The sequence below is a fragment of the Gossypium raimondii genome, chromosome 6 (genome assembly GCF_025698545.1).
Source record: "Gossypium raimondii isolate GPD5lz chromosome 6, ASM2569854v1, whole genome shotgun sequence".
NCBI lineage: Eukaryota > Viridiplantae > Streptophyta > Magnoliopsida > Malvales > Malvaceae > Gossypium > Gossypium raimondii.
This window is the reverse complement of record NC_068570.1, coordinates 3527004-3553569: the sequence shown is the minus strand read 5'-3', so window position 1 is coordinate 3553569 and position 26566 is coordinate 3527004. Positions and strand designations below refer to the sequence as shown.

Sequence of the window (26566 nt, the reverse complement as noted above, 5' to 3'; positions counted from 1 at the left end):
AAGCCTAGACCAGTGTACCTTTTTTTTCCTTTTATTAAAAAAAATCACTGTGGACTGGGCAAAATCCAAATTCATGCAAAGGGCATTACCAGACCCGCCCATCCATGTCATGAAACAAGCATGCACGTAGTAGTGCCAATTCTAACGTTTCGCCTTCCTTAATTTTTCAGTTCTTTAGATTTGAATCTTTCTTTATAGCGATTTACAAAAAAATTTAGAAAAAAATCAAAACCGTAGCTCGATCCGCCATCGCCACTGCGATCAAAGCTCCCTCTTATTCTCTCTCTTCCAGGTATCCGATCTCACGTAATGCTCATTTCATGGATCGAAATTGGATTTTTCCAAATGATTTATGTACACCACCTTATTTATGATTGATTGATTGATTGAATGATTTACAGAGGGGGAGGAGATTGAATGATCTACAAAAATGCAGCACATTCCGACGACGGTCGAGGAACAGTTGTTTTTTAAAGCAGTTAAGGAAGAATGCCCCTGGGAGAATTTGCCCAAACGGCTTCAAGCCATTTTTAATTCTAAAGAAGAATGGCACAGAAGGTTAGTTTTGGACTTTGCTGCTTACTCTTTATGCTTTTTACCTTTTAAACTGCTGTTGTAAGGATCATTTAGTTTGTATCTTTGAAGAACTTCATTGTTCTGTTTTAGAGAATAATATAGGATAAAATTCATCAAATGAGGAAATACTTATTTCATGCTTCTAATATCATTGATAGAAACTAACTTTTTGGTGACGAAGTTCTTGAAACTAATTAGAAATTTGAATTGGCATTGCTTTTTTATAGCCATTGCAGCGCAGATTAGAATTTTAGATGCTCCTATTAATAATTGAGGTTTGTCTTTCCCAAATAAGATCTTCTGCTTGGTTTGGCGTTAGTACAGAATCGGTATTGCAGTAGCTTTTGTTTAGGACGTTGACATTTGTGGAAGCTGTTTCATGATGATAGCTCTACAGATTATTGAATATAGTGTTGTTTTATCAGTTTTCATTTACTATTACAACGTACATTTCGTTTTTCTCTGTTAAGCAAGAACATAATGGTTTTTAGATTGTATGTTCTTATTTCCTGTTTAGAACTAAATGCTCATCTTTTAATGTGCTCTTGGGATCAGTTCTCTTTCCTACTTCTTGGATCTTACCCTCTCTTTTTTGGCTTCTTTCTCTTTCTTTTGATAACTTCACTTAGGATTATTGAACATTGTATCAAGAAAAGGCTCCAATGGGACACTTGTTTCGCTCGCAAAATATGCAAAGAAAATGAATATTATGAAGAGCTGATGCGTGTCTTGCGAAAGAGTCTAGCGGTACGTGTTAAAGAAAGTTCTTTAACCTTTTTAAAAAAAAAATAATTTCCTATAGTATGATTTGAGCCATGATATGTTCTTAGAAATACTTTTATTCTCATAGGATCAATATTCTTGGGTTACAATAAAGGTATATTAATTTTTCACTGGCAACATAAATATAGATTTTTTTGTATAATAAATAAGCAGAACTATCATTCAGAAATTTCATTTAAGTGGAATTCCAGAGCAAGTTTTTGTACAAGATGTTAAACGACTCTGCCCTTCAATTTTCCCCCTTATAAATTTCTAGCAGTTCTTTGCAATTAATTTTTTATTATCTTGATTGTAGTTATTCCCTTACTACCTTGCGGAATATATTTGCCGTGTGATGAGGGTGTCTCCTTTCCGATATTACTGTGATATGATATTCGATCTTATGAGAAATGGTAATTGCTACCACCTAGTTGGTTTTCTCCTGCAACTTCCTTTTTACGTATTTGTATGACTGCTGATTGAGACATTATGTTGACTGAAGAAAAATCTTGCTAATGGAAACAGTAGCAACTGAAATCTAGAGATCAATCCATTGCTAGACAAAAACCGGACACATCATGAAATGATTGTTGGAAGAATTTCGCAGCTAAGGATGATTAGGATATGTTTGAATCCATCATCATTTTTTTCCTTGGTAGATAGGGTAGAGCTAAAAAACCAGGAAAATCAAAAACCGATTCAAATTGTAGCGTTCAGTTTGGTTTTTATTTAATTCAGTTTGGGTAATAATTAAATTTATTTGGTTTGGTCTTGGCTCATAAGTTAACATACAGTTATTATTAAATTAGCTAAACGACTTAAAAATTCTATGGAAAAGATGTTTCCTTCGATGCATCTACCACTGTATGCTAATTGCTTTATAAATATTAATATATGACAATTTGCAGCGTAGATGTATGCAAGCTATCTAAAAGGTTTCCTTCTTTTTTTGAAATTATATTAGACGCTACAAAATCGATATCCAGCATCTCATTCTTGATTTCTCAGTGTTCAGATTTACAATCAATTTGACTTGTTCTTGTTGAGGTTTTGATTGGACTGGTTGATCAATCCTATAGTATTGAATATTTACATGTTGCTTTATAGACAAATATGTTTGCAATTATGCGGATTTAGTGCAGCAGTAACCTTTTGCAAATGTTACTGCTTTATGAATCTGTATTACTTTCTTATTTAGATAGGTACTCTGACCATTCCTAGGCATTTCTTGTTGACAGAGCAACCTTATGACAGTATCCCAAATTTCAGCGCTGCTGATGCCTTGAGACTCACAGGAATTGGGAGAAATGAATTTATCGATATCATGAATAAATGCAAGTCTAAGGTACTTGATCAGATTTTTGCTTACAAATTCATGTATGCATATTTGTGTAAGGGGGCATGTTTTTGGTTGCTTCTTCTTGCCCTTGCTATAACTTGAATCGTTCTTTTGTCTTCTTTTTGTTGCCTAACAGGCAGATTTGCAATATATATATATTTGGGCAGCATTGTCTAATTGCCTTGATATTTGTAGAGCAATACTTGACATTAATAACATTAGTTTAAGCAACAGACTTTCTGCCTGATCTACTACAGGGTAGGGTTGTTTTACAAACCACCTAAGCTCTAACAATTACCCCTCGAGTCAGCTGGTATAGATATGTTTGATGAACTTTCATTATTTAGTTCATGTATTGTGAATCCCTTCTAATAGACAGATTTGCAATATCTGTGTATTTATTTGGGCAGCATTGTCTAATTGCCTTGATGTTTGTAGAGCAATACTTGACAATAATAACATTAGTTTAAGCAATAGACTTCCTGTCTGATCTAGTACTGGGTAGGGTTGTTTTAGAAGCTGACTAAGCTCTAACAATTCCCCCTCGAGTCAGCTGGTATAGATATGTTTGACGAACTTCCATTATTTCGTTCATGTCCGGTGAAGCCATTCTAACAGGCAAAAATAATTTACCCTGTAAACTTTTGATGGCACTATTTTTCCTGCCTCATGCAAACTAGATTTTATTTATAAATCCAATATAGTACCTTTTTTATCATCTTACCTGTTGGTTACTTATCTGGAGCTATCCAGAAGATCATGTGGAAGCTGAGCAAGTCGATTGCAAAAGAGTTGTTACCTACCCAACCTGTGGACTTTCCAATTGAACCTTGGTGGGGAGTTTCTCTTGTTAACTTTACCGTAGAAGAGTTTAAGGTGATTTCTGGCTGTCCTTTGTCTTATTATCTAAAGACTGTCATCAGATTAGCTTGATATTATGCCTGTTTAGGTTCATCTAGTTGTCTTTGTTAGTCTAATCTGCATCTTCACAGTTCTGTGTTTCTTTTATAGAAACTTTCAGAGGATGAAACGGCAATGATAGATAAAATCTGCAAGGAAGAAGCTAATGCATATGTCCTTTTTGATCCTGATATTATAAAAGGTCTGTATCGACGGGGATTGGTCTATTTTGATGTTCCTGTATATCCAGATGACCGTATTAAAGGTTAGCCGTTTGCTTTCAGACTCTCTGCCAATGTAGGATCTCTACGTTTATTCATCTGAAGCTCTTCATTAAAATAATTCATGGTTGCAACGAAACAAGGATATTCTCTTCTTTAAAACTGCACTCGTTTTAGGAAGATGCACTTAATGCCGTTACTACTTGTCTCTATACCTGGGATTGCTTTGACTACTACATTTTTCTTTTTCTTTTTTTTTTCCTTAAATTTATCTTTGGAAAAAAGATCCTTTCATGTTTGGTTTTCATAGTGGTATCTCTGTGTGTATAACTGGTGGTAATTTGAAAACTGAAGTATACCTTTTCTGGGCCAGAAAACTGAAGTATATTCAGAGCTCTGACCTTTTTGATTGATTAACCTTATTGAAGTATACCTCATAGTTAACTTTCATAGTAAGAAAATTTTCAGGTTTTTTCTGTGTTTTATTTGCATGCGTTGACCAGTGACCTTGTCCATGGAGTAACTAATTGCACTAACAGTTTAACCAGTTGTGAGAGAAATAGAGAATCAGCAGATGCCTATCTTGGGGTGATTAATCTATCCCGAATGCATTTGAGCAGTCTGAGCATGCTTGTCTCCCCTTCCTCAATTCATACTATGGCAAGTATTTTGGAGATAAAAAAAATAATTCTAATGGAATAGATAGAAGGAAGAAGAAAAAACATGGTGTTAAGAGACTCTCTTGGTCAACCATAAACACTCGAAAATCCTTTCCCAAATCTGCTTCCGTTTAGAATCAAGAGATGATAAAAAGTTACATCCCATTCCATTTGATCAGACATGTTTCGTAGTGATGAGGGTCAAAGACCAAGAAGTGAATTATTTATCATCCAAGCAATCTTCTTGGGGTCTGTGTATTTTTTTTCCTTAAAAAATATATTTAAAATAGACATTGCCCTTTTTATTATCTCTCTTTTTTCTTTAGGATGCTTTCTGCATAGCTGTTTACTTTATTTCAAGTTCTCTACTGTTTACTTCTGCGGATCTACCTGCTGCTGCTTAAATGTGTTTTGAATTTGCTAATGGAATGGCATGGCACTTGACCACCTTTGTTTGAGTCCTTTATGGTATGTGAATCGAGTCATTAATACTGTTGTAGTTCAGTTTGTAGGCTTGAAGGGTTTATTTCAAACAAGGAGCAGTCTTATGAGGATCCTATTGAGGAGTAAGTTACTCTTTGATGTTTTGGTCATTCAATGTCATTTAGTAGCAGTGTAACTTGGATTTTTAATGCTAGTTACTGCGTTATTCAGGTTGCTATATGCAGTTTTTGTTGTTTCAAGTGAGCATGCTACTGTTGCTGAGCTGGCATCAACCTTACAAGCGGATCTTACTATACTGCAGGCTGCTGCATCTTTCGTTTGCCGCTTGGGATGGGCAGAAAAAGTAATTGACCCGGCATCTATTCTTCAAGAAAACACAACGTTATCTCATGGTGTTGTCCTTACGGATGAAGAAGAGTCCTCTCACCGCAGTTCAACCTCTGCAAATGTGTCCACTGATGGTGACTCTGCTCATCAAGGAGATTTTTGGGGGACAGAAAACCACCGTTCTCATGATGCTCGGGTTGCTTTTGTCGTTGATGCTAATATAACATCTTATCTTATGATGGGCTCCGTTTCACCGGGTTGGTTACCTTTTCTTTGTTCCCTTTTGAATGTCTTGTTTTTATGTCCCAGTTCCAGTCATAACCATTAATGCAAAATAAGAATGCATCAAATAAGCTCATTATTAACTTATATTGAATTTTTTTGTTCTTTCTAAAACGGCTCAACTTGAGCTTTCTAGAGTAGAGGGGGTGCTCCAAGATAGGACAAGAGGAACTATTTGTTATCCCATGGTGCTTGTATTATGGCTTATGGGGAGGAATAGACATATTCCGGTCATTCTAGTTTGAATGAAATGATTAGACAGGCTCCAGTATTGCGTGTTATAATTTCTCGTGGTTTGTTATCCTCAACATCTGCATCCATGTGCACTTACTTTTCCTCTTCTCTGACAATATTTGTATTTCCTCTTACTGAAATTTTTGCAGGATTGAAATCTCATGCTGTGACGTTATATGAAGCAGGGAAACTAGGCCATACTAGCATTGCAAATCTTTGCAAAGACCTGAGCACGTTGGAGGGAACAAAATTTGAGGGAGTGTTGCAGGAATTTGCAAATCATGCATACAGTCTCCGCTGTGTCTTGGAGTGTCTACTATCTGGTGGTGTTACCGCTGATACTAGAGCCGTGGAAGTTGCTGACAGAGCGAGAGTGTCAACTTCAGGCTGTGATGAGTCTAGTATGATAGCTGACACATCATTGACCAATGTATCAGACCAATCTGCTGCTAAAGAAACTGAAGAAAACATTAATGATGCTAAAAATTTAGCAACGTCCCAGGAAGATTCCTTTTTGGACTACTCTGTACCTGAAACGACTGGTGATAACGGATCTGCTACCCTAGCAGAAGATGGTAAGCTCTCGAGTGAGTTTTCCAAGTCAGGTCTGATTGTCCAGAATGTTGAGAAAATGATACATATGCAAGGACCTGACCAAGGAAAAGGAACTCCAAGGAAGAGAAAGAGATATCGAGTGGATATCCTCCGCTGTGAAAGCTTGGCTTCTCTGCCAAAGGCAACCTTAGATCGGTTATTTCTTCGTGACTATGATATAATTGTGTCTATGATTCCTCTTCCACATTCATCTGTTCTTCCTGGGCCTACAGGTCCTATTCATTTTGGTCCTCCCTCTCACTCATCAATGACACCATGGATGAAATTGGTGCTATATTCAACGGTGGCCAGTGGGCCTTTATCGATTGTACTGATGAAAGGACTATGTCTGCGCATGTTACCTGCACCTTTAGCTGGTTGTGAGAAAGCCCTTATATGGTCTTGGGATGATTCAACGACCGGAAGCTTGGGTGGAAAGTTTGAAGGAAATTTAGTCAAGGGAAGTATACTTTTACACTGTTTGAATTCGATGCTCAAACACTCTGCTGTTATAGTGCAGCCCTTTAGCATATATGATCTTGATGGCTCTGGAAAAGTTGTTACAGTTGACATACCCTTGCCCCTTAAGAACTCTGATGGCTCAGTTGCTCCCGTAGGGGACAAGCTAGGACTATGTGCAGGGGAATGTTTGAAATTGAATGATCTATTAACTGTTTTGGCTCACAAGATAGAGTTATGGACAATTGGTTACATTCGCTTACTAAAACTTTTTAAAGAAAGGGAATCGGATAATTTTGGCCCCAATGGGAAGTATGAATGGGTTCCACTGACCATTGAATTTGGGATGCCACTTTTCAACCCAAAATTATGCAATAACATATGTGAAAGGATTGTCTCCTCAGAGTTGCTTCAAGTAGATTCACTTACTGAGCATCATAATTCAATGCAAAACATGCAAAGAAAGTTGCGTGATTTTTGTGCAGAGTATCAAGCAACAGGTCCTGCAGCAAAACTTCTTTACCTAAAGGAGCTGCAAAAGGATGGTTCAAAGGATTCAGAGCATGACATCAACTATCCTAGTAGTGGAAAGTGGAATCCACTGGTAGACCCTTCTTCTCCCATTTCTGGAGCATCTAATGAGCATCAAAGATTCAAACTTGCCTGTCGACAGCGTAGTCGGACTGAAGTTTTGAGCTTCGATGCCAGCATTCTTAGGTCTTTGAAATCATTATACCTATTTTCTTTTTCCTCCACTTAAGACTTGCTTCTCATGGTAGTATTCAGTTATGTTTATTTACTAGTAGCGATGAAATAAATTTGCAGATCATTTGCCGTAACTCCAGTATATGAAGCTGGCACAAGATCTGTTGAAGATTCCCCCGCAGCAACTGCACCCAGAGTTGATCTTGATGAAACTGACAGCGGTGAAGTTATCCTTCCCGGTCTTAACCTCATTTTTGACGGTGCAGAGTTGAATCCCTTTGATATTGCTGCTTGCCTGCAGGCTCGCCAGCCAATTTCATTAATAGCAGAGGCAGCTTCGGCCTCTACATCTTTTGCAATTAATTAAACAGGTCTTATGAATGTGAGAAGTGTGGATTGGATATTTGTCTCCATACACTGACAAATGGAAGTTATTGTAGCCTTCATACTGCGTTATTCTGGGTTATCTGCTTCATTTTTGAAGTCATCTCATGGATGTGAACTAGCAGTTGCATCAAAGGTAAATTATCGACACCTTTTTTCTCTCTTATAATATCATATTTGTTGCCTTTTTATATATATGGGGCTTCATTGCAATATTTTATAAATTCAGGGTTTTCTTGGTATTTTAATTTAGGATCAATTTAACTAAATGTGTCCCAAGCTACCACCTAGACTGCAAGCTATCAATATTATATCAATTAGGTGTTTCAGTCTACTTAGTTGTTAATTTAGACATTAGATACTAGTTCGGATCTAATGTGAAATATATTTAAAACATGTTAATCTAATTATAAACACATGTAAGTATTGCATTAATAGCTTGGATCTAACATGTTTTAAAAAATAGTGTTATTAAAATTTAGGTAGACTATTTTTTAACATATCGATCTAAAATATTCACATAACGGATACACATGTTTACAGTTTGTCTCATGTATTTTAAATACACTCCCAAACCATATTTGAGCTGTTATGTAACACCTAAGCTAATGGCTAGACTAATGGAAGTACCTAATTGATACAATATTAATACTTTGAGAACTCAATTAGAATGTTTTGACCAGATCATAATTGAGTACCTAGAATTTTACCGGTGTTTAAGATCCTCCTACTTTAATGTTTTGAGTCCATATCAATCTATTCTCTAGATGTGAACTGTGATGTCTCTAAGGATCTTTTTCTACATACAAGCATTCTTCCTGTTTTCTCTCAAGAATTTAACATTACACTTTTACCTAAATGCAGATACTCTTTTACCTATTGCTTGAAGATTGTTTTCCAGATTGTTGCGGGTTAGTATATGCCAATTGAAAGTTTTTTCTTTCTTTTTCTGATTAGTCAGTTTATTACTGAAATATTACCCTTTTCTTCTCGTTGCTTGGCGGCTTCAAGCAAAGGTAGAAACTTTTGACATACTACATACATATGCAAGAAAACAAAGATAGCTTTATTTATTTTTATTCTTTATTTTGAAAAAAAATGTAGGAACAGTTTTAGCATTTGGACTTGGTAAGTTACATAAGAAAATTTTTCTCATGATTTTATGCTAATTCTTTGTATATAGTATAGAAACCCTTTTGCAATTTGATTTTGTTAAATTTCATTAATCCATTCGGTTTTGGTGTCATTTAATTTAATTTGTATTATAAATTTAGAAAATAATTATAAAGTAGATAAAAGAGATTAGACCTCCTTATATACACTTAAAGAGTACAATACCATCCTTACCCCTCTAGCATTAACCTATTTTGTCATCTCTATCCCTTCCTATAATATTGTATTGATATAACAAGAAAAACCAACTTTTTTTATCATTGACTTTGCCTAATACAACCATAACCTTAATAAGATTATTTATATGTTTTCTATTATTTTATCAATAATTATTAGTTTTTAAGAAAAATATTCATATATTTTTTTAGTTAGTGAATTTTTAAATTTTTAATATAATACTTAAAATTACTTATAATCTTTTCTCAATTTTTAAATAGGAAGATAATAAATATTGTTAGTTTATAAAAAAATTGAGATTTTTCCTCCAAAACGCTTCAATTAACAAATTTAAAGAAATAAAAGATAAGGAGCAATTAACATTCAAATTCTTCTTTTTCTCTTTAATATCTCGAAATACTAATAATCTGTACTTTTTATAACAGAACTGTGATACCAAAATAATAATTAGAAAAAATATTATTATTAAATTAAATTATAAAAAGGCAAAAAATGAAAATGAAAGAATAACAAAATCTTATATATCTGTTTTAGATGTGTTTGAAAGAAAACTATCACCCATATACTATTTTTGGATTATTATCAAATATTTTTTAGTATTATTACGATATCATTCATATTTATTTTACGGTTTAAATTTGTTAGGATTAATGTTTTTCCTTTTAAATCTAAATTAGTTCATGATTATCTTTCTAATAATTCAAGTCTTCTTTTCAGAGAGTATTGTTTGCTGAACACTTCACCAAACACTTGTTGGTATTATTAAATCATTATTTTAATTGATTAAATGATATATTTTAATATCTCAAAATATATTTTAAAATAATTAAAATAATAAATAACAATTTTAAAATTAACTGAACCCCAAGTTGTGACCTATTAGTTGAGTTTTCATCTTTCCTAATAATAACTTGAATTGAAAATGATGATTAATGTTTATAAGATTGTTATGTCATTTAAAAAGAAAAAGAAACATACTATAATAAAATATTAAATAATTAAATAAAATAATTTATCATTCGAATATGACTAAAGAAAATTCAATTGCTTTTAACATAACATTTCAAAACACCCATTCACCATGGTAATTGTAATAAAATATGTTAGGAATCATTGCAAATGTTAATAAAAATATTATTTTATATTATTATATATCAATAGTGTATAAATAACTTTAAACTATATGTCTTATCTCGTAAATTTCTTCAAATAAATAAACTCTAAAGAGTTTATGAAAATAGTGAAGAAATTGACACTTATTTATAGGGTGCGTGTAAGCTATGGGAGTGTTTTTCTAATTAATGTGAGATTAAAATTAATTTCTTAATTTCTTAAAGTGAATCTAAAAGTATGCATCTTTTATTTTATTAATTTTTAAAATGTAGCTAAGTATGTATATAATCCCACGTAATTATAACAATTTGTATTTACAAAATCTAATACCACCATGGTAACTATAATAAAATATGTTAGGAATCATTGACACTTGTAAATTTATTTTATTAATTTATTTTAAAAATATATCTAAGTATGTGTCTTTTTATTTTATTAATTTACTTGTAAATAAAAATTCCATTAAGGACATAATAATTTTTTATTTAAGAAAAAATAATTACATGGTGAGCTACTTATTTACAAAGGTGCAAAGATTAGGAAAGTTCCGAAGAGAAAAGTTTCGAGTAATTTCCAAACCAATAAAAGATTATTATTGCTATCTTTCATATAATATATATTATTATATATCAATAAAATATAAAATAATTTTCAAAAGTCATCTAAAATGAATTTTTTAAATGAAATCAAATGAAGAATGTAACACCCTAAACTCGGTCTGGACGTCCAGCCCAAATTTCGGGAGTTTCAGTTATCAATTGTCACACAACAACACAATAAAGTTAAATCATGCTTCATAACACATTCATCATAAAACGAATTAAGTATATGGTCTTCCAGATTCATCCTAATATAGTTACCGAAATCCTAATATACTACTTGAAGAAAGATAAACACTTGACCAAGCATCTGTTGCGCTGACCCGTTCAAGATTGGGGATTACCTAAAATCCAATCAAAACAAAATGAGTTGTGAACTCAGCGCGTAAAAGAAATTTAAGTTTATTCAATCAGTATTCATTTATAAAATAGTTCCAAGTTCAGAGATTCGATTCGATACAAAATTATTTACAGTTCAGATTCAAAACAAATCAGTTGTATACATATATTTATACATATGCAAATTCATATATATATATATATATATATATATATATTGCAGATCAGATTTAGATGTAGATATTCCTAAACTCCATTAGCTACACATCATCTTCGACCATCCTAACACACCGTTAAGGACATTCAATGCCCATCCATCCCTACACACCACAAAGTGTCTATTTGACACGTTTACAGTAACACAACTTAGCTACTGGATCATAATGCGTCAAAGTGCCAGAACCGGAACTATTTACATAGTGGCTTAACCACTGATTCAGAGCAGATTACTTCATTCTTCATAACATCCTAACCCATGCAAATGTAGAGTGCAGTTATCCACAATACATTTACAATTATAATAATCATATGTCTGTTACAGAGTATCAGAGAGTTCTCATTCAATTAAATTCAGATCATAAACCACATTTACGACCTCAAAAACGGGTTTCGGGCCTATTTTATAATGCCACACGGCCTATAACAGCCCGTTTTCAATCAAAATAGTGGTTTCGGGACCACAAATACAAGTCCGAAAAGAAAATTATTTTAATATTATTTTATGGTTTACATTATGTTAGAAATGTCGTAAGAAAATTTTGTTAAGAAAATTTTACCGATTACATGTTTAATTGATAAAATGATCAAATTGCATAAAATGAAAAAGTTGAGCTCTAGTAGCTATATGTATCAAATAGCTATGGAATTCAAAGTTTGAGGTCCTTATATGGCAAATAGACTATTAAGAGAAGTAGTAGATAAGGACGATGATTCATCCATGAAAATTTAATTAAAGAAAAGAATGAAATTGGAAATAAAAGATATTAAACATGATAATTGATTAAATGATGAAAATATCATCTTTTTCATCATTTTTCCCAAATTTTTTTTTATGAAAACCCTAGCGAGAAAAGGGTTCAAGCAAGCTTACTTGGCTTAATTGGGTAAGTATTCAAGTCCCGTTTTTAGTAATTTTTATATTTTCAAAATCGTAATTACCTAATCTAGCTATCTTGAGGATTTATTTGCAAAGTTATTGAGGTATTAAAGTTTTGCCATGGATGAATATAGATGAGGTATGAAGTTTTATGGTAGAAAATGAAAGGTTGTTGATAGATAAACAACTTTTGTTAAAGGAATTTTGATGAAAACATGATTTAGGGACTAAATTGAAATATGTAAAATTCATGGAAAAATTCTGATTTTTGTGAAATGCATGTGCTGCTATTGATACATGTAAAATTCAACTAGGCTTGGAATAAGGATCAAATCGCATGAATTTCATTTTCCGAGCCTAGGGACGAAATTAGAATTAATTAAAAGTATAGGGGCAAAATGATACTTTTGCCTAAGATGTAGGTTGGATTGAATTGAATATGAGATGTGTTAAATTTGATGTTAAATTTATTTATATAGATCCGAAAAGATCAAATAAAGAGTTAGACCGAGGAAAAGAAAAAGTATTGGATTAGTAAATCTCCATATACGAGCAAGTGACGAGGTAAGTTCGTATAATTAGAATCAAACTTTCATTTAATTGCAATTGTATGAAATGAATATATATGTGAATTGAATGGTTGAAATAAACGATATTGAATTGCTTAATTTAAAATGTATTGAGTAATACCGAGCCCCATTTGAACTATAGAAAATCGTAGGATATGAGTGACATGTCACTAGGGTTACCATTTTGGTCGAGCTCCTGCATTTGTTGCGAACTCACCACAGCTCGGAATGAGCTTACCGATATATCAGCTTTTATGAGCTTACCGTTTCAGCTCGATCGAGCTTACCGTTCTTCAGCTTGGAATGAGCTTACCAATATATCAGCTCTTATGAGTTTACCGTTTCAGCTCAATAGAGCTTACCGTTCTTCAGCTCGGAATGAGCTTACCGATCATGACTCGAAAGAGCGGAAATGATAATGAATTGACGGATTACCAATTAATGCACATGGTGTGTGCCACTCGAGTATCCTTCGATGTTTCATTAGGTTCAATGGGCATTATACTGTTATCGATTATATGATTGAGAATGAGATGAAATATGATATGTGTTATGAGGACGTATGGAACTGGGAATGAAATTATATGAAATGTATGAAAGAAATCATGAAAGTGTAAAATTTGCAATAAAACAGTTTTAAACAGCAGCAGTTGTATAACTTTGAAAAATCATTAAAAATTGTGGGAATCACATTAGAGGTTGAATAAGGCATGAAATTAAATCTTATTCAGTCTAGTTTCACATAGAAGAAACGGTGTAAGCAAAAGGATCTCGTATTGTGAGATATTTGAATTTTTGTGAGATAAGGTCAGAATGATTTCGGAATCCCCTGTTCTGACTTTGGAAAATCATTAAAAATTTTATAAAAATAATTATGGGTTATAATTTACATGATTAGAATTATTAATGAGTCTATTTTCAAGATAAACAAACATGAATATCATCCGAATCCCGTATTAAGAGATAATTAATTTTTAGAGAAGAAGAGTCAGAATTGTCAGACAGCAGAATAGGGACGACTTTGAAGAATTAACTATACTTATTGGCTAAACCAAAGATTCTGAAAATTTTATGGTAAGAAGATATATGAGTTTAGTTTTGGAAAAATCAAGTGGATCTTAATTTGAAGTTCCGTAGCACAAGATATAAATAATTTAGTGACTATGACTCAAGTAGACAGCTTGATGTGAACATGAGTAAATAGTGGAAACTATGTGAAATTTTGATTGTATTATCTTGAGAACATGTTATGAGGATTCGTAAAAGCATGTTAACAGATTGCTTATTATTTACATATCAACTTACTAAGCTTTAATGCTTACTCAATTTATTTCTTCGTGTTTTATAGAGGTTTGTTAGCTAGCTCTATTCGGACGTCGTCGGAGATAAGCATCACACTATCCAGTCGACTTTTCGGTACTTTTGAACTCATGGAAGTTGTGTAAATATGGCATGTATAAGCTAGTTTATGGGATTATGTTTTTGGTTACTTTAGCTTATTGTATAGTTATGTGTTTTGATGTTCTTAAGTCATGAGATTTGGCTTAGTTGTTAAAATGGTCAAATGTATATAAGATGATATTTGTTAAATGTTTGATGAATTACTGATCTGAACTGAGTTGAAAGTCTGGTAATGCCTCTTAACCTATTCCAGCGACGGTTACGGGTTAGGGGTGTTACACGGCCTAGGCACATGCCCATGCCCTCTACCCGTGTGGTTTCTAACATTTAAACAGAGAGTTACACGGCTTGGACACATGACCGTGTCCTTACCCGTGTGACTCACATGGCCTGGGCACACGCCCATGTGGCCCTAAGTCATAAACAGCGAGTTACACGGCCCAGACACATGCCTTTGTCCCATGCCCGAACGAATCTTGCACCAACATGGCCACACATGGCCTGGACACACGCCCGTGTGTCAGCCCATGTGGCCCCAATTTGATGAACAATGAGTTACATGGCCGATCACACGGCCTGCCACACGCCTGTGTGGCGTCGACAGCCACCATATTTGACAACCTGAAATTTGAAAAATTAAGGTTTCCGGTACGCACTTGGTTTCGTTTTGATGGAGAAACAACACAGAGGCTACTAGGAACCTAATTAATCATTCAACAACCAATTACACCATCAATTTCAATATTTAGCAAAATCAACCTACTGCTAAGATTATGTCAGAAAATTCAATGCAATTCCAACTCAGTTCGTACACTCACCTCGCATGAAACAAGAGAAAACAGACTAACACGATGGATTAACGTCCTTTGCAATATCCTTGCCTAAACAAAGTAACCAATCGAGTGTTTAACAGAACGTCAAGTAAACAAGCAAAATCTCGCTTCGACATAAAAGTGCTAACACAACAGAATCGCAAATGAAAGAAAATCACAACAGAACTTACCCAATATCGACCTTACAGGCAACAAGACTTCCCAATTCACATAAAATCGATTGTAGAAAAGAAGAAAAATAAAAGAAGGAAGAACAGAAAAAAAAAAAACAAGAACTAAGATTTTCGAAAAATAAAAGAACGATAACATTTTCTTAGAATGTTTTAAAATAACCACCACCCCTTCCGGCATCTGCGAAAAATATATTTCCTAATACGTACGATGGGGTTTGAACAAGGAACTAGACAGAATATAGACAAATGCTTAACCAGTGAACCAACAAGCTCATTCTTGTCATTAATTTCCCCAGAATCGCACTTAACCACCTAACACATGGATAAGGGTTGTTTAAAAAATAACAAAACTTTTAGTAATACAACTTGAACTCTAGACCTTAAACACAAAAGCAGAGCACAGAACAGAGATACAAAATTCTAATTACTGTAGATTCTCACAATTAAACTCTTAAAATTTTGGGGTATTACAAAGAAACTCTAAAGAATTTATGAAAATAGTGAAAAAATTGACACTTATTTAGAGTGTAAACGTGAGTCGTGAAAGCTGTTGGGGATCAACCCGATTAAGCAACAAACATGTAAAAAAATAGCGGAAGAAATTAATAAATTGAACACACAAATTTAACGTGAAAAAACTCCTCCAAAGAGGATAAAAACTACGGGCAAAATAATTTTACTATAATGTCAAAAGAACAAAGCGTACAAAAGATCGAGATAAAAACTAAACTCCAAAACCCGAAAACAAAGAACTCTCAAAACGTAAACACAAAATTTTCCAAAAATATTATGAGTTCTAATCTTAAAAAAAACGTATTTATAGGCTAAATTCGTACGTCAAATAATAATAAAATAATCTAGACTAATCAAAGTTCGACTGAAACAAATAAACAGAGTTTAATTAGGAGATTATCTCTCAAATTTGACTAAAATATGAGTTATATTCATCAAGAACGATTTCTAGTTGACGGAAGATTAAAATCAACTTTTGAATTTATTAAAATGTATTTATTTTACTAATTTATTTGTAAAATAAAAAAATTATTGAGGATAAATGGCATAATAAATTTTTATTTAAGAAAATAGATAATGGGGCAAAAATAATTCCTTTTTTTTCATCAATAATTATTCTTTATTTAAACTAATAAAAAATTTAAAAACATAAGAATAATGCAGGTACAAAATATTAGGCTGTCCACGTCAATTGGTACCTGAGATCTTATAATTTAATACAAATGTAAATCCTAATTTAGTGATGGTAATCCTAACTCTAATAATTATTTTATATTAACAAATTGTTATCAAAATGTAAAACCTATGTATTGCTTTTACATTCAAAAGCTCATAGAAACATAATTAATGAAAATAATTATTTTATTTTATATTTATTAATTTAAAAAATATGAAAAACATAGCTAACCGTAAAATTTTATTTCATAATTTTATCGATTTTCTTTATTTTAAACAAATAAATTTCAGTCGTCGAGAAGAATTTGAATTATTATTCATAATCTTTTTTTAAAATACATTTTTTAACTAAAAACAATGAAATTTAGGCTTCTGGACTAAATTGAAATTAAGCATAAACTATTGGACCTTGACAAAGAAAATACCCTTCTCTAAGCTCAAGGCCCAACCTTTCCCTATATATAGCCCTTCACCGTTCTCTCTGTACCCTACTGCCGCTTCTTTAACCCTTATTCCTCTCGGTTCAAAGTCCCGTTGAATTCTATTTTACAATGGCCAAATCTTTTGCTTGCTTCCTTCTCTTTGCCCTCATTGCCGGTTGTGCTCTCGGCCAAGCTCCCAGCTCCGCTCCAACCATGTCACCGCCGTCTTCTTCTCCGAAACCAGCTCCCAAGATCTCTCCGACCACCGCTCCCACCGTTTCTCCAACAGCTTCTCCGCCTTCAACCGCCACTCCTCCATCTTCAGCCCCTGAATCTTCTCCAACTTCCTCTCCTCCTGCTCCTCCCACCTCTCCCACTGGTTCTCCCGGCGCTACTTCTCCTACAACCTCCATAAGTCAGCCTCCGGCTTCGTCTCCAACTGCGCCAAGTGCCGCGGCCCTGAAAACAGTCACTGTCGCCGGGTCTGCATTCGCAGTCGTTTTAGCAGCCGCCGCTTTGTTGATCTAGATCTGACTTTGAGGAGAATTTTAGATTTGATGATTTTTAAATTTTTAGGCCCTTTTTTAAATTCTTATTTTTAGTATAGCAGTAGTATTTTATTTCTTCTTTATTTGATGTTTAGTTAATTTTATTTATTTATTGTTAATTTTTATTTACAAGTGTCTGGCGGTATAACTCATCACTCTTAGTTATGGCTTTTTTTAATTTAAATTTTATCGTATTTTATTTTGCACTTAAATTCCCTAAAATTTTGCAATCATACTCATAAAATTTCAATCGCTAACATATTCATACTTGGAATGAAAATATAAAATATAATTAAATCACATTATTTAAACTAAAACAATTATTCTGTAGTAATAATACAATGAATTACGAAAGAATCAATTTTTTATAACTATCTTTATTAAATATGGTTATTTAATGGCCAAAATGTATACAAATAATTATATACAAACATATGTGTATATATATAAGCGGTGATTAAACATGGCATGAAATAAGGATGTCATGATGCGTCATTTTGTATTTTTTCAGTTATTTAATAATATATTCTTAAATTTAATATTTTTTAATTTGGATTTGAACTCGTAACCTTGAAATAAAAAGTTAAATTTAGGGTTTAAATTTTAGAGTTTTAAATTTGATTTAATTAAAAGAATATCAAAATTATCTATAAATAACATGAATAGATTTAGTTAAAAATTCTAGTTTTTCTAATTTTTAATGCCATACTTAATATAAATATATAAATATAACATATTTAATATAATAATGATAGATTCAATCTAATATTCAAGCTAATGTTGATAGAATTAATAATTAAGAATATAATAATTGATTTTAATTATATATATATATTTATTATTTATTTATATATTTAATATCTTTTTATATCTTAGTTATATTTCTTTTATATTAATATAGTAATATAATATTACTAATATTACTGACTCCATTTTTATTTTCTAGTTTATTTTATATTTTAGTATATTTTACATCTAAATTATATAGAAATTTTATTTAATCGATCGATTTAATAGATTTAATATAGACTAAATTTATTTCTATTTAGTTTGAGTTCTAAATAGAGATAATTAGAGTCAAAATTTTTAGTGAGTATAGCTTGTTTGAATATTTACAACATTCCTTTTATATAAACCTTTTATTCATTTGTGAAAAGGGTCCTAAAAGAATTTTATTGGATAAAATGATATATTTTATATATGATTGGTCATATAATCGTGGTTACATAGATATGTTTTATTCAATATCCTTAACAAAAGGTATAAGAGGATTGGCAGAACTAACTCATTTTTTTGATAGGCGAGTAATCGATGGAATTACAAACGGAGTAGGCATTACAAGTTTTTTTGTGGGAGAAAGTGTAAAATATCTAAGGGGAAGTCACATCTCGTTTTATCTATTATTGTATTTATTTTATGTATTTATTTTTTAGTAATTTACTACTTTATTTTATTTTAATTTTATGCAATATATATTAATATTATATTTATAGATTTTCATTTTTTAGAATATTAAAAAGTATTATTATATAATTTGAATAAAGTTGGTAAGGATTAAAATATCCCTTCCCTTTTCTATTTATTTCTATGATCGATTTTTTCTAAAATAACTAAATATAAAAAGAGTATAAATATTTAATAAGATAATGTTATCTTCTACTTTCTTTATATAAAAGGAATTCTAATATATATTTATTTAATTAAGAAATATATTTTTATTTTCTTTATTTTACTCCAATTTAAAAAATCCTTATTTTACTCCAAGTGTTAATATTCAAATATATTTAATAATAGGTTATTATCATTAAATTCTTGATAGCCTTAAATTCAAATAATTGTTTTATTGTTATTGTTATGAATAAATATATTAAATTTTAAATTTGATTATTTAGAATCTTGTATCGAGGCCAAAAATAACTTCAAAATTTTAAGTATTTATGGAAATACATATATTATCAATTTTACTTAGTAAATATAATATTATGAATATGATAATAGAAGATAATAAATTTTAGTTAAAAATAGCAAGAAATAATTAGTGAAACCTAAAATTCAGTGATCTATCAGTATATCATAATTATTTAAAATTATAATTAAAATTTATTCAATAATTTTATTGTCATTAATTGGAAAGTTTTTTACACCCATTAATTAATTCCTTTTGTTTTGCTTTAACCTGTTACTATTTTTAAGAGAATTTTTAACTGTAGTTTCTGGAATTATAATAAAAGAGTTCATGAAAACTAAATTATATTTATTTTAAACTAAATTGTGATAAACAATATCATTTAATTTATCCCAATTTTACAAAAAAAATAGTTTTCTATTTAATTTTGTGTATTTTAGCCTTTAAATTTTAAAAGTTTCAAAAATATTTTTAAGATTAAAATTATTTTCTAAAAGGTAAAGATATTTCTTTTATTTTTAAATCTAAGAGAATCTTAGTAAAATTCCTTTTCTAGAAAAGGTAAAAATATTTTTAAACCAAAGATAATCTTAAAAATATTTAATAAGATAATGCTATCTTCTACTTTCCTTATATAGAAAGAATTTTAATATATATTTACTTAATTAAGAAAAATATTTTGATTTTCCTTATTTTACTCCAATTTATATATACGAGTGTTAATATTCAAATATATCGTAATAATACGTTATTATCCTTCAATTCTTGATATCCTTACTTTCAAATAGCTGTTTTATTATTATTGTTATAAATAAATATAGTAAATTTTAAATTGATTATCTAAAATTTTGTATCATACCAAAAATAACACCAAATATTTTCATATTTACGCGAATACATATATTATCAATTTTACTTAGTAAATATAATATTATTTTGTTGTAAATAATATGATTTTATGGATATAATTTTTTAGTTAAAAATAGAAAGAAAAGATCAGTGAAACTGAAATTTCAGTAATCTATCATAATTATTTAAAATTAAAATTTATTAAAAAGCATTGTAAACCATGGCAAAGCTTTGGCACAACCACCATGCATGGAACTAGTCCAAGACAGGCCAATCCCCACCCTTGAGCTTGCCATTTTCTTGTGGAAGAGACTAGGTGGAGAAACACTTTGAAAACAGAGAGAGGAGAATTTTGTGATAAAAATTTCTGGAATGGAGTTTCCTTTTATAATGCCATGGAAGGGATATGTTTGGTACACTTAATTCCCATGCAAAATCAATATTTTGTGAAAAGGAAAATTCATTCCAAAAGGATGACACCCTTATCTAACACTAAAGATTTTTCGGATCGAGTTTAAGTGTAAGGAGGCGAAGTTGGAATTTTTTTAGAGGGATTGAATTTTAATTTAAAAAAATGTAGAGATACAAATTTAATTTCGTCATTTTATTAACATAATTATTAAATTTTATGTTGTTATCATTAAATTCTTGATAGCCTTAATTTCAAATAACTGTTTTAATATTATTATTAAGGATAAATATAGTAAATTTTAAATTTTACTTAGTAAAATTAATATTATTTTATTGTAAATAATATAATATTATGAATATGATAATAGAAGATAATATTTTTTAGTTAAAAATAGCAAGGAAAAATCAGTGAAACCCAAAGAAGTTCAGTGGCCTAACAATATATATTTAAAATTAATTGGAAAGCTTTTATAACCATTAATTAATTCCTTCTGTTTTGTTTTAATATGTTTCTATTTTTAAGAGAATTTTGAACCCTACTTTCTAGAATTATAATAAGAGTCCATGAAAATTTAAATTATATTTATTTTAAATTAAATTGCGATAAACACTATCACCTAATTTATGAATATATGAATCTTAATTTAATGTAATTATATTTACAATATTTTTATTTTAATATAATAAGTTATTTGGCCCACTAATTTTATATAATAAAAAAAGTAATTTGAACTCTCTATTTAATCTTACACTTTTTAGCTTTTAAAATTTTAAAAATTAAAATAAATATAAAACTATTTTTAAAGATTAAAAATCATTAAATTTATTTTAAAATTTTAAAATTTTATAAAAAAAACATTTTTAAAATTTTATAAAAAATAATTAAATGCGAACGTGTCATCTACGCGATAATACATGTGTATGCTGTCACGTCAGTAAAGTTAACAAACATTAAATTTTCCATCCATTTTGGGGTCATTTGACAAAAAATTAAGTTTAAGGACTAAAAGTGGTGAAAATTTAAATAGAGGGATAAAATATTTTTTTACAAATTTGGAGAGCCAAAAAAGCCATCATGCCTTTTTTTTTTGTTTTTTCGAGTAAATCATGATATTATTATTATTATTTGGTGAATTAAAAGAGAATGACAAAACCCTAATAGCAACGCGACTTAGATCACACTTGGAGCGGTGAACACCCTAACCATCAAGTCAACATACAAGGTTCATTTATAAAAAAAAAACATTAATATCAATGTCACATATTTATTATTTATAAGCATATAAATTTAAATAAAAATCACAGTTTTACGTATAAAATTACACCAAATCAAAATTTATGTGTTAAATCATAGGCCGTTGAAAATTTATGAAAATTTTAATTAGTCCCTCCCAAAATTTTAAAAATCTCATAAAGCATCTTAATTTTTTTTTGAAAATTTAAACAAGGACTTTCAATTTTTTAGAAATTCTTATTAAGCCCATCAACATTTTAATCCTTATAATTAAACCCCAAATTGTTTTGGTAAATTCTCATTAAGCCCTCTAAAATTTTTAGAAATTTCAATTAAACCCTTAAATTATTTTGACAAAATTAATTAGGCCCTCCTAAAACTTAACACTAAGATCCACCACTATTTTAAATCACACATCGAAAAAAAATCCATATGTACTTTTGAAATTTATCCCTTTATTTAAATATAAGATTTTTTTGGATAAAAAAAATTGAAAAATAAGATAAGCAAAGTCATAACAAAATTAGTTATGGAAAAGGCCCCAATGGTGTGTGGTTGATGAATGGATTAATATCGGCCGGAGATTAAGCGGTAACATTAGCGATGAACTTCATGCCTTGGGCACAATAACCAGGTGTACCGCAGATGAAGTAATTAGGGCCGGCGTTGAGGAGAGAAATGACGGTGGAGCCGCTGTTGTCGGAGCTGATCGGATGATCGATATTGCATGTGTTGTAGTCATTTTCAAAGACTTCATCTATTGCATAGGCACTTGAATAATCGAACACTGTTAGGCAACCAAATTTTCAGCTTCTAAGCTCATGGATATATTAGTAATTTTCCAATTAAATTAGTGCCAAATTAATTCGTGACATCAACTTGGCCGAAAGTTTAATATTAGTATAAATAGATACGTCAAATCGATTCTAAGGTCGATAAAAAAATTGTTAAAATTTTGAACTCCAATAATCTAAATATAAAAATTACACGAAATGGAGGACTAACCAAGTAAATCACCAAGTTTAAAGTTCTTGGATTTAGCCCAGGCATCATAATCAACACCAACAACCCATCCACTGCTCTCACCAACGGTGAAAACTGTAGCTTCCAGCCTCTGCACCACCATACACCACCACATCACCACCACAACACCCGCCATTGTCGTCCCTGCCGCTGACCTTGCCATTTTCTTATAAAACCAGAGAACAATATTATTACAAAATGGAAATTTGGCCCTTCTTTTTTGGTAGTTCTGAAAATTGGGTGGACTACTTTGTATATAAACATTAGTACATGTAATATAATTGGAAAGCCAGGTCACATGTCCTTAAATGTACATGAAAAAGGCTAAAATATAAATCTTTATTTATTACTTTTGATTAAAAGGGCAGATATTATACTATTTGTTGTTTATAATGTCCAAAAATGAAGATATGTCAAATATGGAAGTGGAAATGGTGCACTAGAAAATATGTAATTTTGAGTGTTAGCTCAATTGATATAGATATTGTTGTCAATACTGAAAAATATTGGTTCGAGTATGTTGAAATGTATTATCCTCTTATTTATGAGTCGGGAGGGAGTTATGGGTAGTTCAATGCGCGAATCCTTACCTCACTTTGTGCATGTGTCATGTGTGGATCTTCAATAGATTATTATATGAAAAAAAATTCTTTACTCCAAATTTGACATGCATAACCTATATGAATAGAACATGAAATATAACAGTTAAATTATTAAAATATTAATTACAAAAAAAAATTATAAGAAAAAGTAAAACCATATTAGTTTATATCATAATAACCATATTAGTTTATATCATAATAAGTGGATCCTCCTCCCAACACACATAGTATAAAATTTAAGTGGTTTTCATCATTCCGTAATTTTTATACAATGAATATTTTAACAATCAAACCGTTGAATTTATAAATATAGTTGTAATTGTCATGTATGTACAATTTTGAATCAATCGATATCTTTATTCTATCAATCTAAAATATTGTCTATATTAATATATATTTAATGGTTAATTTTTTTACATAAAATGAATGGTTTGGAATTTTTAATTAATATCAAACTTGACATACATGATCTACATGGATGAAGCATGAAATATGATGGTTGGATTGTTAAAATATTAATCGTATAAAAAGTTATGAAAGAGTGTAAAACCACTTAAATTTTACATCGATGCAAGTGGATCCCTTCCATATATAGAGAGAGAGGAGGAGGGTGGATCTAGAGGTGATCATGGGCCGGGGTGGGCTGGGTTCGGGCCGGGCTTGAACAATTTTTTAGGCCCGAGAGAAAATTGCTAAGCCTGAGCCCGGCCCGACCCATATTAAATATATATTTAATATAAAAATCGGGCCGGGCCAGGCCCGGGTCAATAAAGTTTTACTTGAGGCCTGGTCCGTTTTCTAAACGGGCCTAATCTTTTTCCCAAACTCATATTTCGGGCCTATATTTTTACCCGAACCCTCTCATTTTTCGGGCGGGCCGTCGGGCTGGGCCAGGTAGCCCAACCCATGATCACCTCTAGGTGGATCGATATAAAACTAAAATTGTTTTACACCTTTTCATATCTTTTTGTACAATTAATATTTCAATGATCCAATGTTAAGCGTTAAACTTATCATTATGTTTTTGTTTAATAATAGTTTAGATGGAAGTAATATCGTATGCATAATAAAATTAATATGTACAAAATATATCAAAATGAAATTTCAATTAAGTGATAAAATTAAAGTTTTATTGATCCAAATGATACGAGTTCAATCTTATCATTATTTTTAAAACGTAAATAAAGTAAAATACTCTAAAATAATTTAACTTATTTTATCCATTAGAATTTAAATAATACAGAAATTATGTAATTAAAAAATCTAAATCTTTTGTCATTAATCCTAAAAATACTTTTCCCTAATTTGCTAATGTTGTCAAAGGGTTATGGGATAATTGAAAATTTTAACCAATATTCACAGGAAACATGAAACAACAACCCACAATTATTTCCATTATATGAGTGAAAAAATATATATATTATATAAAATTTATTTCCAATGATTTTTAAGTTGGATTGGTTGTCGAACCGGTTAGGCCACTGATTTATCAGTCCGACTAAAAAATTATTAAAAATTCAAAAGATTTTTAAAAAATTAATTAAACTATTTCAATTTATCTTTTAATCAATCCAATCAATTTGTATCAATTCTCAACCCCATCAATTCAAAGTCACTTTCGATTTCCATATGAACATCTCCCCATATATATAATGTACTTAATACCATAGAAAACAGAACAAGTAAGGTTCTCATTCATAAAATAAAAGCAATAATCCTCAATACAAACAAAGCACTGCCTCTATCCTGGCCAAGCCGACCACCATTTTAGCCACCAAAAGCTTGTGAAACAACCATCATCACGCACAATGCGACCCAAGTTGTAACAAAAGCCAGAACCGGTGAAAGACTCCATGAAGAAGATGAATCCGGGATCTTAGTCGTCGTAGTAGTAGATGGTGAAGTGGTTGATGGTTTATCAGTGGAAGATGAAGAAGAAGAGGACTCCACTTTGACCGCAAGCTTCATGCCGTTCTCACAATGACCAGCCACACCACAAATGAAGTAGTGAGTACCGGCGGTCTTCAGATTGATGGTGGTGGCTCCGGTGCTATCCGTCGAGATTGCTTTCCCCACCGTACATGCACTGTAATCGCTAGAACTTACCTCCTCCACCGTATGGCTTGTTGGGTAATTGAAAACTAAAGGGGAACCAAACCACAATTGAAAAACGTTAAAAACCATTATGAATGAATGAAAAAGGTTAAACTCTTCTACCAGTCCCTATACTTTACAAAATGCTCAATTTTAGTCTCTATACTTTTGAATTTTAAAATTTTAGTCCTGACCTAAATAGAAGGAGTTAAATACTTTCAGTTAAATTCAATTACTGGTCCTTCATTATGCGTAGAGTTATATATTTAGTTCATATTCTCTAATTGGATCATTCTAGGTCCTTTTACTTTTCAATTTCAAAACTTTAGTTTTGACCCAAATAATATTTGGTAATCCATTAACCGGATTTTTAGTAGGTAATATATAAAAATAACAAGCTATCCCGACATTAAATATATGATAATACCTTTGTTGCATTAAATTTTGAAAATAGAAGAACTTAATGAATTTAATAGTTATTGTTTGGTGAGGATTGAAATTTTAAAATTTGAAAAGTACTAAAATGACTAAAAATGACCAAATTAAAGTATAAATTTTAAATCCATAACTTTCGTAAAATAAAGAGATTAATAGCAAAATTTAACCATAAAAAATTTGGGAGGAGTTAGTGATGGCCAAGAGATTGAGGTTTAAGAAAATCAGTAGTACCGAGGGAATCGCCAACTTTGAAGGTCTTGTCGCTAGCCCAACTACTATAATCGACACCGGTTGCCCAGCCAGAGGCGTCACCAACATTGTAAACCGTGGCCAAGCTTGGCACAACCACCATGCATAAAACTAGCCCAAGACAGGCCATTCCCACACTTGAGCTTGCCATTTTCTTGTGGAAGAGACTAGGTGGAGAAACACTTTGAAAAGAGAGTGAGGAGAATTTTGTGATAAAAATTTCTGAAATGGAGTTCCCTTTTA

The 26566-nt window shown here is 31.1% G+C and overlaps 4 protein-coding genes across 4 annotated transcripts; 2 read left to right on the top strand and 2 right to left on the bottom strand.

Annotated features, from left to right (window-relative positions):
• The first annotated feature begins 430 nt into the window (after positions 1–430).
• LOC105774855 (uncharacterized) lies at positions 431–8979 on the top strand. Its single transcript, XM_012597421.2, has 11 exons — positions 431–558; positions 1206–1323; positions 1655–1751; positions 2577–2683; positions 3431–3553; positions 3689–3842; positions 4963–5023; positions 5112–5485; positions 5894–7514; positions 7623–8022; positions 8751–8979. The coding sequence occupies exons 1-10, from the start codon at positions 431–433 to the stop codon at positions 7867–7869; spliced, it is 3030 nt and encodes a 1009-aa protein (XP_012452875.1). The 3' UTR covers positions 7870–8022; positions 8751–8979.
• Positions 8980–17098: 8119 nt separating this feature from the next.
• Positions 17099–17497, top strand: LOC105774546 (classical arabinogalactan protein 5). The gene has a single exon (XM_012597080.2). The coding sequence runs from the start codon at positions 17099–17101 to the stop codon at positions 17495–17497; it is 399 nt and encodes a 132-aa protein (XP_012452534.1).
• Positions 17498–22352: 4855 nt separating this feature from the next.
• LOC105772326 (blue copper protein) lies at positions 22353–23103 on the bottom strand. Its single transcript, XM_012593615.2, has 2 exons — positions 22923–23103; positions 22353–22704 (listed from the first exon to the last, which is right to left on the bottom strand). Exons 1-2 carry the CDS (start codon positions 23101–23103, stop codon positions 22502–22504), a joined length of 384 nt encoding a protein of 127 aa, XP_012449069.1. The 3' UTR covers positions 22353–22501.
• A 2040-nt stretch (positions 23104–25143) lies between these two features.
• Positions 25144–26539, bottom strand: LOC105774545 (blue copper protein). Its single transcript, XM_012597079.2, has 2 exons — positions 26306–26539; positions 25144–25683 (listed from the first exon to the last, which is right to left on the bottom strand). The coding sequence occupies exons 1-2, from the start codon at positions 26472–26474 to the stop codon at positions 25310–25312; spliced, it is 543 nt and encodes a 180-aa protein (XP_012452533.1). The 5' UTR covers positions 26475–26539; the 3' UTR covers positions 25144–25309.
• Between the last annotated feature and the right edge of the window lie 27 nt (positions 26540–26566).